Consider the following 16,448-nt stretch of genomic DNA (forward strand, 5'->3'; position numbering starts at 1 on the left):
AGCAGGCCTGTATTGTAGCTCAACTTCACCCTCTGCCCATGCCTGCTTCCTGCAATCCCTCACAGGGCAGGTTTCCAGGGGTACCTCCTGTGCTCCTGGCCTGTAAATCTGACTTGAGTATGTTCCTGGGACCCTAACCTGATACCTGTTCTACCCTTGAGGGCCAGACCAGAAGGCACAGGTTTTATCCTGAGGCCATGGAGTTTCACCTAAAGTATGAGGGACAGGTCAGACTTAATTATAGAGAGATTCTGCTGTAGGATCAACTGAGGCATGGAGAGACATGAGGCCAGGCAGCTGTGAGGAGGCTGAGGAGCAGAGCTTCAATTCACACCAAAGCAGCGACAGGGAGGAGGAGGCCAATTCCAGCAGTGGCCACTGGGTGGAATAAAGGGACCATAATTTGACACCCAAGCCAAGGGTGACTGGGAATGGGGAGATGCCAGCATCCAGGGCTGTCTTCCATCTGAAATTCACTCTCCATCTCCTAGCTAGTCCACTGGGGTGCCCACTGTAGTTCTCTCAGTCATTTGTTGTACAGGCTGGACATAGTACCTTGGTGCCTCACTCTATGCATTTGAGAAAATGGGGCTAATGCCAGGCCCTTGCTGGGTGGTCGTGAGGCATCCAGGAGTGAACACAAGTCAGAGCCTGGACAGGAGTGCTTGATCAGCAACAGTGAATTTCTATATTATTCCTGGCTTTTCAAGTATCTGCTGGGGGTTTTGAAAAGGCATGGGCCTGGGGACAGACACCTGCTATAGCACTGTGAGTTGGGGACAAGTCCCTTTGCTGCTGAGCCCCAGATCTCACATTGGTAGGAGGACAGTGAACCTCTGCACTGTGAAGGATTGTTATGAGAACGAAGTTAAGTAACACTTGGAACATTCCTGGCACACAGTGTGAAGTCGGCCAACAGCAGCTGCTGCTGTCGTGGTGATGTGGTGGCGATTCGCACATAGCTCTGCTGGCAGCGCAGACTCAGCAAGGCTGAGCCCCACCCTGCTTAGCATTCGCAGCCTGCTCCTCCTCCACTGTTCTCTCCATAAATGTCATCGCTGCCAGCTGCCCCAGCCAGACAAGGGAAGAACACCCGCCTGCCTTCTCCCTCCTGCTTCCACTCCCAAGGCTGTCACCAAGACCTGGGCTCTACAATCCCTCCCCAAGTCTCCATCCCTGCTGTGTTGGGGCCCACATACACCATCTCATCCTGAACCTCCTTACTAGTCCTGCTGCCACTGCTGCCTGCACCCCCTCCTATAATGGAGCCAACCCAAAGTCTTTGAGGGCATCCCATTAATTTGCTGAGGCCTAAACTCTTTACTACACTCAGCAGTAGAGGCTAGGCCAGATCTGCCTCGTTCACTACTGTATCCCAGGATAAAGCACAGGGCCCAGTACACAGCAGGTGCTCAATCAATACTAGCTGGGTAGCTAGTGGATAAGAACATGAATGTACTCTTGAGCTGGCCATGCCAAGAGGAATAAGAACAACAAGAGCACAGGACATAGGCACTTATCACTTTCTACCCTCCAGGCCCTTTTTAGGCCTATTAAGTGGATTCATTCATTTCATGTTCACACTTATTTTACAGTTGAAGAAACTAAGTGATAGAGAGGTTAAATAGCCTGATCAAGGTCACATAACTGGGGCACAGCAGAGTCAAGACTCAGGGTTAAAGTCACAGCAACCAATCACAAAAGCTTGTCCCCCAGCACCAAATCATCTTGCCCACCTCACTGAGCAGGTCCAGAAACACAAAGGTTAAGACTGGCCCAAGGTTGGGCAGCTGTGCATAAGTACTGTTCCAGAACTTCCTTCTTTTTTGATGAATAAACTGGCATGCAGTTTATAGATCTTCAGTTGCTTATTTCTTTTCTTTCAATATTTATTTTTAGTTATAACAATATCTTTATTTTATTTTTATGCGTTGCTGAAGATCGAACCCAGTGCCTCATGCATGGTAGGTGAGTGCTCTACCTCTGAACCATAACCCCAGCCCCAGAGCCTATTTCTAGGGTTCCTAATCAAAGAAAATTTCTGAGCTCATGTGACTGAGGACCAGACTGTGGTCATGGGAAGCTTAGCAGTCTGGTGGGAGCAGGGCCACCAGTTCTGGGCTTCTGCCCTCTGTCTCATCAGGTGCTCTTTGGGCTTCAGGCCTTAAAACCCACCCTGGGGTAGAAGCTTTCAAACCAGATGGCAGCCTGACAAGGAGGCAGTGCCTCAGGGCCTGCCCCGGGAGTTGGGGGAGGAGACTGGGCAGCCAGGACTCAGAGACTCTGCTCCACCAGAGGAGCTCTCCTTTTGTCCAGGATTCAGAAGAAGCTTTCAATAATAGAAAAAAGTTCCAGTCAGAATAACTTGAATCAGTGCCGTAAGGGATAAATGTCCTTGTCAAGCAAAGTGCCCTACTCGTGTCTATCCTGGTGACATTCAAGGGCTTGGATGTAGTAAATTCTGGCACAGGAGAGATAGGAGCTAAGAATCTCTGATGTGTTCAGCCAAGTCCAATGTCAAGGCCACCCTGACGGTTCCTGGCCAGTTCCTTGCTCTGCACACTAGCTTTGAGTGTGACTTAAACTGGGGCCTGTTTGGCACAGTCCTGTCTCTTGCCATGTGCCCTCCCAATTTCTCCAACTGGAATAGAAATAGGAACACCACCTTGGTCCCCACTGTCTGATAGGCAAGTGTTGAGGAACTTGTCTCTACTCACCACAGACCTGTCAGGTCCTATCCCTACCTTAGGGAGGGGAAAAAAGGATTTGAAGAAAAGAAATGACTCACCCAAGGATTCCAGTTCAGGTTGGTCTGACTCCAAAACATTCTTTGCACTGCGCCCTTGCCTCCCATGGCCCTGCCTCTTATCCCTCCTCACCTTCATCCACTTGCAGGATGCCCACTTGCAGGCCTAGCTAGCTCTTCCAGAGCTCCCCACTCTCTCAGGCCCCCCAGCTTTGTAGATGCTGTTTCCTCTGCTCCAAATACATCCCCCTCCTATACCCCATCACCTGGTGACTTCTTCATGCCCTCCATGAAATGATTTGGGCATTGCCTCTTCCAGAAAGCCCTCTGTGGAACCTGGGTCCAGTGCCTGCCATGGGCCCCTCCTGAGTTTTTTCCATTTTAGACCAAATGGCTCTGGGGTATGATCATTTGCTTCCTGAACCCTAAAAAAACTTGAAGTTCTTAGGGGTAGGACCCAGGTCTAAGGTGCTCCCCACTTGCTATATCTCCTGCCCAACAAGGGGAAAGGCACACCATAGGTATTCCAAAAACTACTGACTGAGTGAATGTGTAAGTCTGAGAAGCACCTCTCGATGCCCACAATATGCCAGTCCTCCTTTGCAATACTGGGCAGAGCACATAAACAAGGTGAGCCCCTATTCTGAGCTTCAGCTCCTACAGGAAGCCTGACATGATCTCTCAGATCTGCACTCCATCCCCACTCTGTGTCATTTCATCCACTCAATAAATCTTTGAGCACTGATTAAGCCAAGATGGCCGGTGGGGGACAGGGGGCATGGGGTGATACACTGTCCAGCCTCATGGGGCTCCCAAGCACAGGTGCCCAGCCCCTCCCACCCAGGCTGGCGGAAGGGCCCTTAATGACTCTTTTTTTGCAATGTGCCAGGCAGGTTCTGAAGCTCCACTTGCTGCCCTCCCTCCCTCACTTGCCCACTCCAAGACCTCTTCCCCATCCCTGGCCCAGACGTACCCGGTTGATGAGCTCGCCAACCATGCCTGTCCAGGAGCCATTGGGCTCGGGCGCCCCATACAGCCCATCCTCCACCAACCGCAGGCGGTAGCGGAAGCGCAGCAGCTCAGCCAGCTCCCGAAGCATGTCCACACAGAAGCCCTCAAAGCGCTCGTTCCCTGACAGGGCCTGGAAGTTGGGTCGTCGCATGACATATGGGTTTTCCTGGGTGAGCAAAGAGAGCAGGGGTCAAAGACAGGATATCTCCAGCTGGACTGGGGATCCCAGAGCCTCAGTGAGCCTCAAGGGCCTGGACCAGGCAGCCAGAGCAGCAATCTGCTTGCAGAGTTGGGAGGACAGATTCACTGCACACGTCCTCACTTACAAATGCTCCAAGTGGGAAGGGGGCCTGAAATCTGGGAGGAAAGCACATGAACCCTGCCAGCCCCTAGCAGATCACAGGGAGCCATCTTAATCTCCTCAGCCAACCTGATGTTCCTTGGTCTCCAGCTGAAATGCCTATAAGGGAGGAGAGAGATTAGAAGAAAATAGGATTGGATAGAGCTTGTGTCAAACTGGAACAGGGCTTTCTGTTTTTTTAGTTATGAACCACAGTAAGAGAGAGTTTACCTTGCAACTCAAGTCACCCCCAACACATGCACACACATAACTAGACCTAATTCCACAAAGTAGTCCTTGCCCTTAGTGATCATAGACAGTACACTGGTATTTTCTTTTCTGCCCTATTTCATTTTTTCATGCTACCAGGAGTGGCTTAATAAGCTGAATTCATGAGCCACCAATGGACCAAAGAATGTGTCCCCTACCAGGATTTAGCTCCAGCCCAGCACTACTATGAGGGAAGCAGGCCTGAGATGCCAGATGGTGCGATTTCAACAGAATTTGGAAACCTAGATTGTTTCGTAAAATCTCCTGATTATAAATGTTAGCAACTAATTCAAATTCTAATACCATTTATTTTAATGCTCTGCAGGCCAAACACACACACCTGCCAGTTTGTAATCCCTGGCCTTTTGCTACACAGATGCTTATTTCTGAGGGTTGTAAGCAAGTTTACTGACCCCACTGTGCCAAAGAAACACAAAAGCAAAGAGAACATCCCAAATGCTAGTAAGACAAGTAATGTGGAGATGATCATACAAAAGGGAAACCTATCTTGACACAGTGATTGTCTAAATGGTTGTTGTACAGTGTCTCTTTGGACTAATGAGTGAAATAACTTAGGAAATAACCAGTAGAAAATTTTGGTCATAACATCCATGATGATTCCCGTGTATTTAGTTATGAACCACAGTAAGAGAGAGTTTACCTTGCAATTAAGCACCTTGTAATAAGCACCAGCTGTATGTGTTCTCTCCATTACCTCACTTTAGTTCCTCACAGATACCTTACACTAAAACAAGCAATATAGGGGTGTGTGTGTGTGTGTGTGTGTGTGTGTGTGTGTGTGTGTGTGTGTGTGGTGGCTCATGCCTGTAATCCTTCAGAAGGCTGAAGCAGGAGGATTGCAAGTTTAAGACCAGCATGAGCAATTTAGTGAGATCCTGTCTCAAAATAAAAAATAGTAAGGGCTGGGGATTTATTTCAGTGGTAGAGTGCCCTAGATTCAATCTCAAGCATCCCTAAATAAATAAATAAATAAGCAATATTAGACTCATCTTTACACATGGGTACACTGAGGTTCCTAAAGGGCGTGACCTGTCACCATTTATAATTAGTGAGCTCTGTGATAGATGAGAACATAATATTTTGCTGCCTCTTCCAGGTGCAGTCTACCTTCCCACTACTTGGGCCAAGCTGGCCTGATGACTTGCTTTGGCCAACAGAATGTGTGAATTCTAGAGCCTCTGCTTTCAGAACGGTTCTCAGGGATACCCATGTAAAGAAATCCAGGCTAGCCTGCTGGATGATGAGTAGATCAAGGTGGGCCAGCCAAGAGCCAGCACCTAGAGGCATCCTGGCCCTTCCTGTGAAATCTGGCCACCAACTGAATACAGCCATAATGAGCCCAGACAAGACCAGCCAAGAGCTGCCCACTTAACCCACAGAATCTCAAGAACTAACGAATCATTATTATTTTAAGTCTTTGAGTTTGGAGGTGGTTTGTTACATAGCAATAGATAGAATCACCTCCCATGAAGCCTCTTGTCATGGGCGCTGGACTCCAGGAGACCAGAGGCCCATAGCTGAGGGACAACCGGATGGGGGAAGTCAGTATTTCTCTTTCTCTACCCAGCTGCCTTTTCAAATCCAAAAGTGTGGAACTGGGAGCAGGAATGTGAGATAATACTAATAATAGCAGCAGCAGCTAGCATTTCTTGTGGGCTTGCTGTGTGACAGCTCTTCTGTCAGTGTGGGAGGTCGGTATTATTACCTCTGCTTTAGAGATGAGGACACTGAGGTCCAGAGAATGAAGTCATAAGTAACTCAGTAGGACAAGTCAGTCTGATTCTAAAGCCCTGCTCCACCTATGCTAGACTGAGCTCAACTGGACAGAATCATAATGTGGACATGGGAGAAACCAGACACAGAGACGGGGCTCTGGGTCAGGTACCAAAATTAGAGGCTCAGAAATCAAGAATTCTAAGAGAAGTACCCATGTTGGAGCTGAAAGGCTTGCATACAGCCTTCTTGGTGTACAGGGGGGGAAAACGAGGCTTAGGAAGGTAAAGCATCCAGCACAAGGACACATTGCTAAAGCAGAGCCACGGAAGGGATACAGGACAAAGCTGAGATTCACAACCCAATGTGCACTCTGAAGCCCTTGTTCCTTCCACTATGCCAAGCTGATCTTCAAATTCAATATTGAGGAAATTGGGTTTAAGGTCTCAGAATCAGAGCCTGAGCTTATAGAGACAAAAACAGAAACTGGGTCCTAAGATAGAACTCAGGGTAAGAAAACAATGATCTAAGATTCAGAGCCCTGGACCCTCCCAACCAAAGGTTTTTAAGAAGCCCCTAATCCAATATTTTCAGGTTTCTGCAAAGAGAGTCTAAGGTGAAAGTCCTACATGGCAAGCAGGCAGTGGGGCACTCTAAGAGCTCCCCTTGAATGGTGTGCATCTACAGCCAAAAACAGGTCCAGGAAAGTCATCACAGCAGTGCCTGTGGTGGGAACAATGACTGAAACAACTTAATTTGAGACAAGATAAAGAGATCATCGATGTCATAAAAGAATCCCAGGCAACTACTAAAATAGCAAAGTCTATAAGATATATTAAGAGGAAAAAAACAAGCTACAGAACAACGTGTACAATATGCTATTCTTTGTGACAGAAAGAACAGGGATGTGATTGTACATGCACAGACATTTCTAGAAGGATGGTGGCCTCTGAGAAAAGAAAAATGAGGGACTAGGGAGGGAAGGGGGCTGATTTCTCACTCCTTATCCCCTTTATCCTTTGAATTCTATTTTACCTAGATTTTCATTATCTCTGTCCCCCCTCAAGGTCATGAATTTTTTAAACTAAAGTCTGATATTTAAAAGTCTATGGAAATGCAGCTGGTGGTGGGGGGACATGCCTCCTGTAATCCCAGCAGCTCAGGAGGCTAAGGCAGGAGGATCCCAAGTTCAAAGTTAGCCTCAGCAACTAGTGAGGCCCTGTCTCAAAATAAAAAATAAAAGACTGGTGATGTGACTCCGTGGTTGGTATACGGAAATGCAAAAGGTCAAGAAAGGCCAAAGCAATCCTAAAGATCATCAAAACTGGTAGATAACTCCACACAAAGTTAACATTTAAATTAAGCTATAATTTTAAGACAATGTGGTATTAGAAACAGAGGGGCAATGGACAATTAAATGGAGTATCAGGAAAATCACGCATAAATGAATATTGATTTATGACAAAGATAAGACTTCAGGGAAGAGGGACTGGGGTTGTGGCTCAGCGGTAGAGTGCTCGCCTAGTACATCCGAGGCCCTGGGTTCGATCCTCAGCACTATATAAGAATAAATAAATAAAATAAAGATATTGTGTCCAACTACAACTAATAAATAAATAAATATTTTTTAAAAAAAAGACTGTGGGGAAGAGAGGAAAATGTTCATTTTAATAAATGGTGCTATTCAGCTGGGTGTGGTAGCATGCATCTATGATCCCAGTTACTCAGGAGGCTGAGGCAGAAGGATCAAAAGTTTGAAGCCAGCCTCAGTGACTTGGTGAGATCCTATCTCAAGACAAATTTTAAAAGACTAAGAATGTAGCTTAGTGGTATAATACTTGCCTAGAATATGCAAGGCCCTGGGTTCAATTCTCCAATACCTACACACACAGACACAAAAATGGTACCATTCAATTAAACATCCATGTGGGAAAAAAATGTATTCTAACCACCTCCCACTTCACATGATTCATAGAAATCAATTTCAGATGGAACACAGATTTAAACGTAAAAGGCAAAATTATTAAGTTTTCAGAAAATAAATAAAATACCTGCATAACCTTGTGGTAAGTAAGGAATTCTTAAATTCTAAAACATTAACCAAAAAATGCATAAAATAGATCTTAGTAAAATTAAAAATTAAGTCTTCTTATCAAAATATACAACTGAGAATAAAAAAGTAAGCCATAAAAGGAGAGCCAATATTTGCAATACACATATCTCACCAAGAACTGGAATCCAGAATATATGAATAACTCCAAAATCAATAAAAAGGTCATATATCCCAATTTTTAAAAAATAGACAAAGACTTGAGCAAGAACTGAAAGAAGGATTTCCAAATAGCTGATAAACACAAAAAAGTGATCAAGTACAAATGAAAACCACCACATATCACTGGTACCTATTAATATACTCACCACTGGGGACAATGAAGAGCAACTGGAACTGTCAATCATACACTGCTCAGGGAATGCAGTGGTGCAAACACTTGGAAAACGCTTTTGCAGTAGCTAAGAAGCTGAAACATGCACCTGTGACCCAGTAACTCTCCCTGAAACATCCGCCATAGACATTCCAGTACAAGTTCATGGGAGAGAATGTAACTAGTAGTACTGTTCATAACAGTGAAAATCAGAAATAATTCAAATTTCCACCTACATTTGATGGGTAAGTAAACTGTAACTTTGTATCACAGAACATACAAGTCTGAACTACATGCAATGATGGGAGTGAATCTCATAAACATAAAGTTTATGAGCAAAGGGAGTCAGACATAAGGGTTACCAGTATGATGTCACTTATATTAAGTTCATAGGCAGGCAAAGCTACTCTGGTGAGGGAAGTTGAGAGGTGGGCAGGTTAGTGACAGAAAGGGGCACAAGGAGCTTTCAGGAGTTGGGGGCTGGTTGCATAGATAGCATGAATATGTTCAGATTTTGAAAATTCTGTGAAGTTACATTTACAATTTCTGCAAGTTTCTATGTGCATGTTATATTTAAAAGTCTCTTGAGGTTGGAGATGTAGCTCAGTGGTGGGACACTTGCCTATCATGTTCAAGTCTCTAGGTTCCATGCCCAGCACCGCAAGGGGAAAAAAATCTCCTGAAAGTAAAAACAAAATTAAAGGAGGATGGTTCTAGAACATGCTTCAAAAGCTGATTGCCCTGGACTCAAATCCATGTCTGACTTCCTGGAATACAGTTATATGACCTTGATCTAGCCCAGCTCCACTGTGTTATGAATACTGTGAACAGCAGTGCCAGGCCCAGAATACCACCCTGAAGACTCAAGAAGCATCAGAACCTAGGGCAATGGAATGCAAAGGACGGGCATATAAGTTTTGTCAACCTAAATCGGCTCTACTCTCTACTATCTTCTCGCTGTGACCTTTGGCATGTCACTTAACCACCCTGTGTCTTTAGTTTCTTCATCTGATAAACAGGGTCATAAAGATACTGATTGCAGGGCTGCTATGGAAATTGAGTAACACCAGCGAAGGACTGTGCACAGTGCTCAGAGGTGTTAGCCACAGTGGCAGCTATTTTCTTCATGGACACAAGTACAAGAGGGTGCAGAAGGGTGAGGGAGAGCACTGGTGCACCTGGCGGTCTTGTATGCTGGGCACTGCAGGGACGAGCACATGCACTGCTCCTGTGGCCTCTTGAGGTGGCCCACTGGACTCATTTTACAGATGAAGGTATGGAAACTAGATAGTTAGAGAGCTTGAATGGGAGCCAGGAATGGATTAAGGTCTGACTGCCCCACAGTAGGGGCACATACTGCCATACCAGTCACCAAAGACTGGAGTGAGGCCACAGACTGAGGAAAAGAATCATCAGAACTAACTATGTGCCAGAGCCTGAGGCTGGGCTGAGGAAGGCAGGTAAGCCCAACCTCATCTCCTCAGGACTTCTACACCCCCACCTCACGCAACCTCAGAGCCAGCTCACCCTCTGCAGCTCCAGAGCTGAGTGCTCCTATTATGGTTTAGATATGATGTGTCCCCCAAAAGCTCATGTGTGAGACAATACAAGGTTTAAAGGTGAAATGATTTGGCTATGAGAGCCTTAAGCCAATCAGTAAATTAATCCCCAGATGGGGGATTAACTGAGTAGTAACTGAAGGCAGGTAAAGTGTGGCTGGAGGAGGGGGGTCACGGAGGGCATATCTGGCAAGTGGAGCACGCCCCCGACCCGCCCTCTCTCCTTTCTGGGTGCCATGTTCTCAGCTGCTTTCCTTCACCATACCCTTGCACCATGATGTTCTGCCTCACCTCAAGCCCTGAGGAATGGAGCTGGCGATCTAAGGACTAAGACCTCTGAAACCGTGAATCTCAAATAAACTTTTCCTCCTCCAATTGTTCCTGTCAGGACTTTTGGTCACAGTAACACAAAAGCTGACTAAAACAGCTCCCACCCCAGAGACAGCTCCAGCCTGCACCTCATCACGTGGCCTCCTCCGCTCTCACCCAGCTGGTCCTGTCTGCCCTGCTTCTTAACATCCTCATCAGACTCCCCTTCCTCCCACCCAGGCGTCTTCTCTCCAGCATCCTCCAATGTGGACCCAGGAGCTCTCCTGACATCAGAATCTGGCGCTGCCCTTCCTGCTCAGCACTCTCTTCCAAGTAAAGAGCAAGCATAAGCAGGCCTCCAGAGACTCCTCCCTTCTTCTGCCCCACAGCCCCCCGGACCACATCTATCCCATCACAATCCACACACCTCATGTTTGCAGGTGCCAGGCACTATCCTAGGCCCTGAGGACAGAGTAGGGAATGAGACAAGTCTTGACCCACGTCTGACCAAGGTATCAGTGACTCATACCTGAATCCCCTTGTTTCTGACACAGGCCCTGCCCAAAAACCCATGTCAGAAACTGGTAAATGCTGTAGGTGTGACTCAGTGGCAAAACACTTGCCTAGATGTGTGAGGCCCTGGGTTCTATCCTCAGCACCACAAAAAGAAAGGAAACACATCCTGTTGTACACATGGAGGCCACTGTCTCCCATCCAAACTAACAAACATCCAGAGGCCCCCGCTCCTGCTGCTCCTGCTTCCAGGATGTTCTGCACCATAGTCCTATGCAACTTCCAAAACCCCATCTGACGCCACCTCTTCTTGAGGCTTTCTTCAGGCTGCTGCAGCTGCATCAGTCCCTCCTTTTTCAGGAAACCCCTCAATACCCTGGGTTGCAAGGACTGTATTCAGGGTGAGATCTCCTCCCCAGTGCCACCTGAGAGCACCTATGACTTATTTCTGTGCCTCCAGAATTTGTGTGAAGGCCAGGCACATAGCAGCTTTAGAAATATTTGTGGAATGGGTGAGTGAACCAACCCATCAAGAGGAAAATGAACCTCAGAAAGAGAAGAATAATATCGGCTCTCAGGCTTTGGGGAGAAGAAGGGAGAATGTGAGAGACTCAGAGCCAGGTCATGGCTTGGTTCACCTGACATCTTCTTCCTGAACTCTGACCCTTGTTCCCCAAGGACCTCTGTGCTTCTGCCTCCAGGCGCCTTCAGGGACTGACTACACATTACACGCACAGAGGTGCCCACTGCTTCATGCCAGCCCAGCCCTCAGGGCCCCTTGGTGAGGCTATTAGGAAGTGTCTGGTTTCCTGTCTGCAGGCCATCTGTCCCTTTGCAACAGGCTCACTGGCCCTTCTCCAGAGAGATTCCAGTTCCACTTTAGATCAGGAGTTTCCTTTTTAGAAACCAAGGGAAGAACTCTGTGATTTGATACTTATGGGACCCCTGACATCCTGTGGAACCTTCTAGAAATCCTCTTTGAACCTTGGCCTCCACAGCTATTAGCAGCCCCCTTGGACAAGGGAAGCCAGCAGGCTCTGGACTTGGCTGCTATGAAGAGTGTGGCTGCCCAGCATGTCCTGTCTTCAGGCGCAGCTGCTCAGGGAAGCCCCTTCTCACCAGGCCCTGTGCGTCAGAACCTCCCTGACTTTATGGGAGGCAGCAGGGTGCAAAAGGGAGGGCGCAGACTCTAAGCCTGACACTCGGGGCCACTAGGGCTCATTGCATGACGTCTCCTTACTATCAAAAGAGAGGAAATAAAATCAACCTCACAGGCTACTGTGAGGTCTCAAGAGAGATATCTGTAAGGGCCCAGCACAGTGCCTGGTGCAGCGGATCACTGACACCCCAAGACCCCTCCACCCTTGACTTGATAAAATGCAGGAATAGAAACCTGAAGGCTACAGAACAATTTATTTATCTGGTCTTCAGGTATGGAGAGGACTGGAGCTTCAGAGCACAGCACTTAAGATTCAGACTCTGGATCCTTAAAGACATAGCTTCCAGTACTGGCTATGTCATGTATTTGTGCCGTGTCCCTGGGCAAGTTGCTTTACCTCTCTGATCTTTAGCTTCCACATCTTGGGATGGATACTAAATAAGTTGGCATGTGTCAACATACTACGTTGGCAAGTGTAACGAAACAACCATTGTAGAAATTACTATTATGGAGAACCCACCATAGGCCAGACATGTGAAGAGCCCAAGGCTGAATCTGGCTCCCATGTGGTTAGGATGATGACACCTGATCACAGTTGGGAGTTAGTGGATACATGGGCCACGTCCCCTGATAGCTGGTACAATGTAACCTATGCCAGTAAAGTATCCCTCCACCTCAGAGAGAGCTGGCATAAAGCTGGATGGTCCCTTTAACCTACAGCACCCTCCTTCCCCAGGGCCACTCACCAGAATGGTTGTGACCACCAGTGTCTTGTTGGCCAGCGTCTGTGACAGGTTGATGTCCAAGGTGGTAGCATTCATGGCCAGGGTCCGGTTAGAGTACCACACCCCTATCTAGGGGCAGAGAGGGCGCCATCAGCCCCAGGCCCTGCCCAGGGACACAGCAGTCTCTAGGCCCACCCCACCCAAATCCCAGCAAGGCTCTGACATCACCCTGGACCTGCTCACCTCACGGTGGCCCTGCCGGGACTTCTCTAGGATGCGCAGGGTGTAGTTGGTCCTCTGCCCTTTGCTGTTGAACTCGACCCGCCCGGTCAGCCCATCATACTCTACCTAGCAGGGCGGGAGGTGGGGCAGAGGGAGGGGTGGCAGGGCCCATAGATGGGCAGAAAGACCCAGTGGAGACGAGACAACCACAGAAATGGGAAGGGAAGGAACAGGAGAGGGACCAGGAAAGGGATCACAGTCAAAAAAGAAGACAGCACACAAGGAAACAAGGGGATATGACACAAGGAAGCAGACCAGGAGCAAGACAGTAGGACCCAGAGAGAGCATACAGCCCAGACAGGCAGAGTACAGTTGGGAATGGACAGACAAGATGCAAGAATGAGGAGGAGGCCCAGAAGAAGCCCAAAGGCGGTAGGTAGGTGGGGTTGGAGGTAGGGGAGAGGGCAGAGGGCCGCAGGGTGGACATGGTGAGTGTCCCCGTCGGAGGTGACCACTGCCCACCTCCCACATGCTCTCTGCTCCCAGCTCACCATGCGCAGGTAGTTCATGAGGCTGGTCCCATGGGGCCAAATGTTGGCCGATGTACAGGCCAGCGGCTTGACACCAATCTCCTGGCTGCGGTTCAGCTCTCGGACGGCGCTCACCACCACATGCACGGCATCGAACATCAAGGCAGCTGACAGCTAGAGTGAGCAGAAGCAGGAAGGAAGAGAAAGAAGCAGTTTAGTTGGGGGGGGGGGCCTTGAAGCCCCTCATGGATGGTTCCTGTCTTCACAGGAATGGGAAACCAGGGGGTCAGGAGGGAGGAAGGAGCTCTGGTCTCCCTTGGGACATGTAGATGACAATGGGGAAGTGTTTTTTTGTCCCACGCCTTGGTAGGAATAGCTCTGCCAGACTGTGTATGGCCATGTCTCCCTAGGGAAGGCATATCTGAGAGGGTTTGCCTGGAGGGTCAGATGTGTCTCCCACAGAGGCAGGCACGCCAGCAGACCTATGTCTGCATGATCAATGCAGGTGAGGAAGACAGCCCCTGCCCTGTTTTGAGTGTGTCTGGAGTATGCAGGGTGGGTGTGGGATCAGGGAGGCAGGGACTCTGATGGAGGCTCAGGTCTGCTGTTTCCTGATGCTATGGCCATGTCCCTACCATTCTCTAAGCCTTAGTTTCCTCCCCTATAAAATGGGAATAGAAGTAGTAACCACCTCTGAGAACTACTGTGGGACTAGAGGGAGAGAAAGCTCATAAAATGCTCAGAACAGGGCCTGGTACCCCATGAGTGTTCTATATGCCCTGGCTACTAAGCTGTGACTGTGGCAGGTGCATGCATGTGTACGTGTGAGCATGTGCCTTATCTGGGCTGGTATGAAGGGCTGAGTGTGCCATTTGGTATGTACAGGGGTGAATACTAATGTACCTCTGCCTGTGTCAGTGTGTGATGTCTTTGCATACACACATTGTGACTGCACATCTTGGCATCTGTGGGTACTTTAGTGCAGGCAGAAGTGTCTTAGTATCTTGGCATATGAATAGGTGTCTATGAACAAATACACATAAATAAGCCTCTTTTGTATGTTTGCATTTATTACATATATTATCAGACACCTACCATGAGCCAGGCTGTTTTAGGTGCAGGGGGTACAATGGTGTGCAAAATGGACAGAAATGCCTGCCCTCGTGGAAGTTATAGTCTACAGATCTTCATCTATATGTAAGTAGAATATCAAGTGAGCCACATGGTGATTAAATAAGGCAGCAGGGAAAGGAGCTAAAAAGTGGTTGCTTTCCATTTTAAAGATAGAGGAACCAAGGAAGGTCTTACAGCCAGGAGGATATGTGAGCACACACCTGGAGATGAGGGGTAGCCAATTGTTCTGTGGGAAAGTGCATGGGAAGCAGAGGGAAGGACGTATCAAAGGCCAGAGCTGTGCATGTACTGGGGCAGCAGAGGCACTACAAGGAGGCTGGTGTGGCTGCAGCAGTGTGGGAAGCAGGGAAGAGGAGGACACGGGTTAGACTTGTCACAGCATTATATTGAAAGGCCTCTTGGGTGCCAGAGGGTTCTGAGTATGATCTCAGTAAGGTCTGAAAGGGGCCCCTGGAAGCATCTGTGCAGTGTGTCTGGGTGTTTCTGCTCACCGCGGGGCCTGGGTAGGTGCTGGCTTCACAGTTCTCCCTCCAGGACATGTTGAGGCTTCGCACAAACTCAGGATAGAAGGGGTGGGAGGTGTTGAACATGGAGAAGCCCAGGATATTGGACGAGTCCTCCACAATGCCATCCAGATGCAGGATAGGGAAGTCCTGAGACCAAGTAGAGGTGGTAAGTGCTGGGGCTAAATCCCAAGTGGGGCAGACACGGTGGGAGGTGATTGGGGGCTGGCAGGGGTACGCACCATGGTGGTGAGGATGTACTTGTAAAATGCTGAGGTCATTCCCAGCTCCGAGGCCTGGAGAACACAGAAGCCAAGAGGTGGCATGAGAGGTGGAGGTCCAGCAGGCAGCAATCAGGGAACCCAAGAAAGGAAGAGAGATTTAGTGATAGGCCTGACAAGATCCAATAGGAAACACAGTAAAAGACACTCAGAAACAGAAAGACAGAGGAGACAGGTGAGGGCAGAGGGAGATCTCGATCCCTTGGTGCCCCAGGTGAGCAGAGATTTGTTAGAGGAGACAATAGGGCCCCCAAATGCCTACTGTTCCTCATAAAGGAACTTGGCAGACTTCCTTCTGGAAATGAAGGAAAATCTCAGAAATAGGCTGGACGAGGACAGGAACTTAACCTTAAACCTCACATTGCCCAAAAGGTGTTGAGCTGCTAATGTGTAGGACTCAGCCCCATCACATATGAGCTCAGAAAAGCACTACACAACCAGAGGTCACCCATTTTAATCCTGAGGTTCGTTTTTTGAGTTCCCTTTCTTATAGTCGTCAAGAACAAGGCTAGAAGACCTCTCCACACCATGAGTGCCCAGTCCTGACCTGCCATGAGAATTATTACAGGGCATCAACTTGTATTTCCTGCATGACAGGAGCTGAGGGTTACATGTGGCTATCAGGGAAGGGCAAGGTGAGAGAGAAAGAAGACCACACATAGCTCCACCGGAGGGACTAGGCTGCCTGGCCAGACTGGCCTGCCTCCTGAGCCTGAAACCTTTTCCCTAAGCCATCCTGCCTCCAGAGTCCACTTTCACTTCTTTCTGTGGGCTATTATCAGCAATGACATATGGTTTTAATTAAAAAAAAAAGCGGAGAAAAATAATACAAATTTGATTATGAAGAAAAATTAAGAACAGGGAAGCAAATCAATGATTAATGAGTGTGGATCACTGGTAGACAGAATGTGCTGAGCCCCCGGGGGAAGGTCCTATTGCTCTGGGCCCTCCTGTGTGTCCTTGAGCCAGTACTCCCCACAAACTTCAGC

The 16,448-nt window shown here is 48.2% G+C and overlaps 1 protein-coding gene across 1 annotated transcript in view; it reads right to left on the reverse strand.

Annotated features, from left to right (window-relative positions):
• The window catches only part of Grik5 (glutamate ionotropic receptor kainate type subunit 5), a 58,064-nt gene that overhangs the window by 31,421 nt on the left and 10,195 nt on the right, over positions 1-16,448 (reverse strand). The window contains exons 7-12 of the mRNA XM_077792850.1: positions 15,421-15,474; positions 15,167-15,328; positions 13,563-13,715; positions 13,033-13,137; positions 12,811-12,918; positions 3,720-3,923 (exon numbers count right to left, since the gene is read on the reverse strand). Coding sequence (XP_077648976.1) covers positions 3,720-3,923; positions 12,811-12,918; positions 13,033-13,137; positions 13,563-13,715; positions 15,167-15,328; positions 15,421-15,474 — 786 coding nt within the window. The remainder of the gene's footprint in view (positions 1-3,719; positions 3,924-12,810; positions 12,919-13,032; positions 13,138-13,562; positions 13,716-15,166; positions 15,329-15,420; positions 15,475-16,448) is intronic.

The sequence above is a fragment of the Urocitellus parryii genome, chromosome 15, assembly GCF_045843805.1.
Source record: "Urocitellus parryii isolate mUroPar1 chromosome 15, mUroPar1.hap1, whole genome shotgun sequence".
NCBI classification, from domain to species: Eukaryota; Metazoa; Chordata; class Mammalia; order Rodentia; family Sciuridae; genus Urocitellus; species Urocitellus parryii.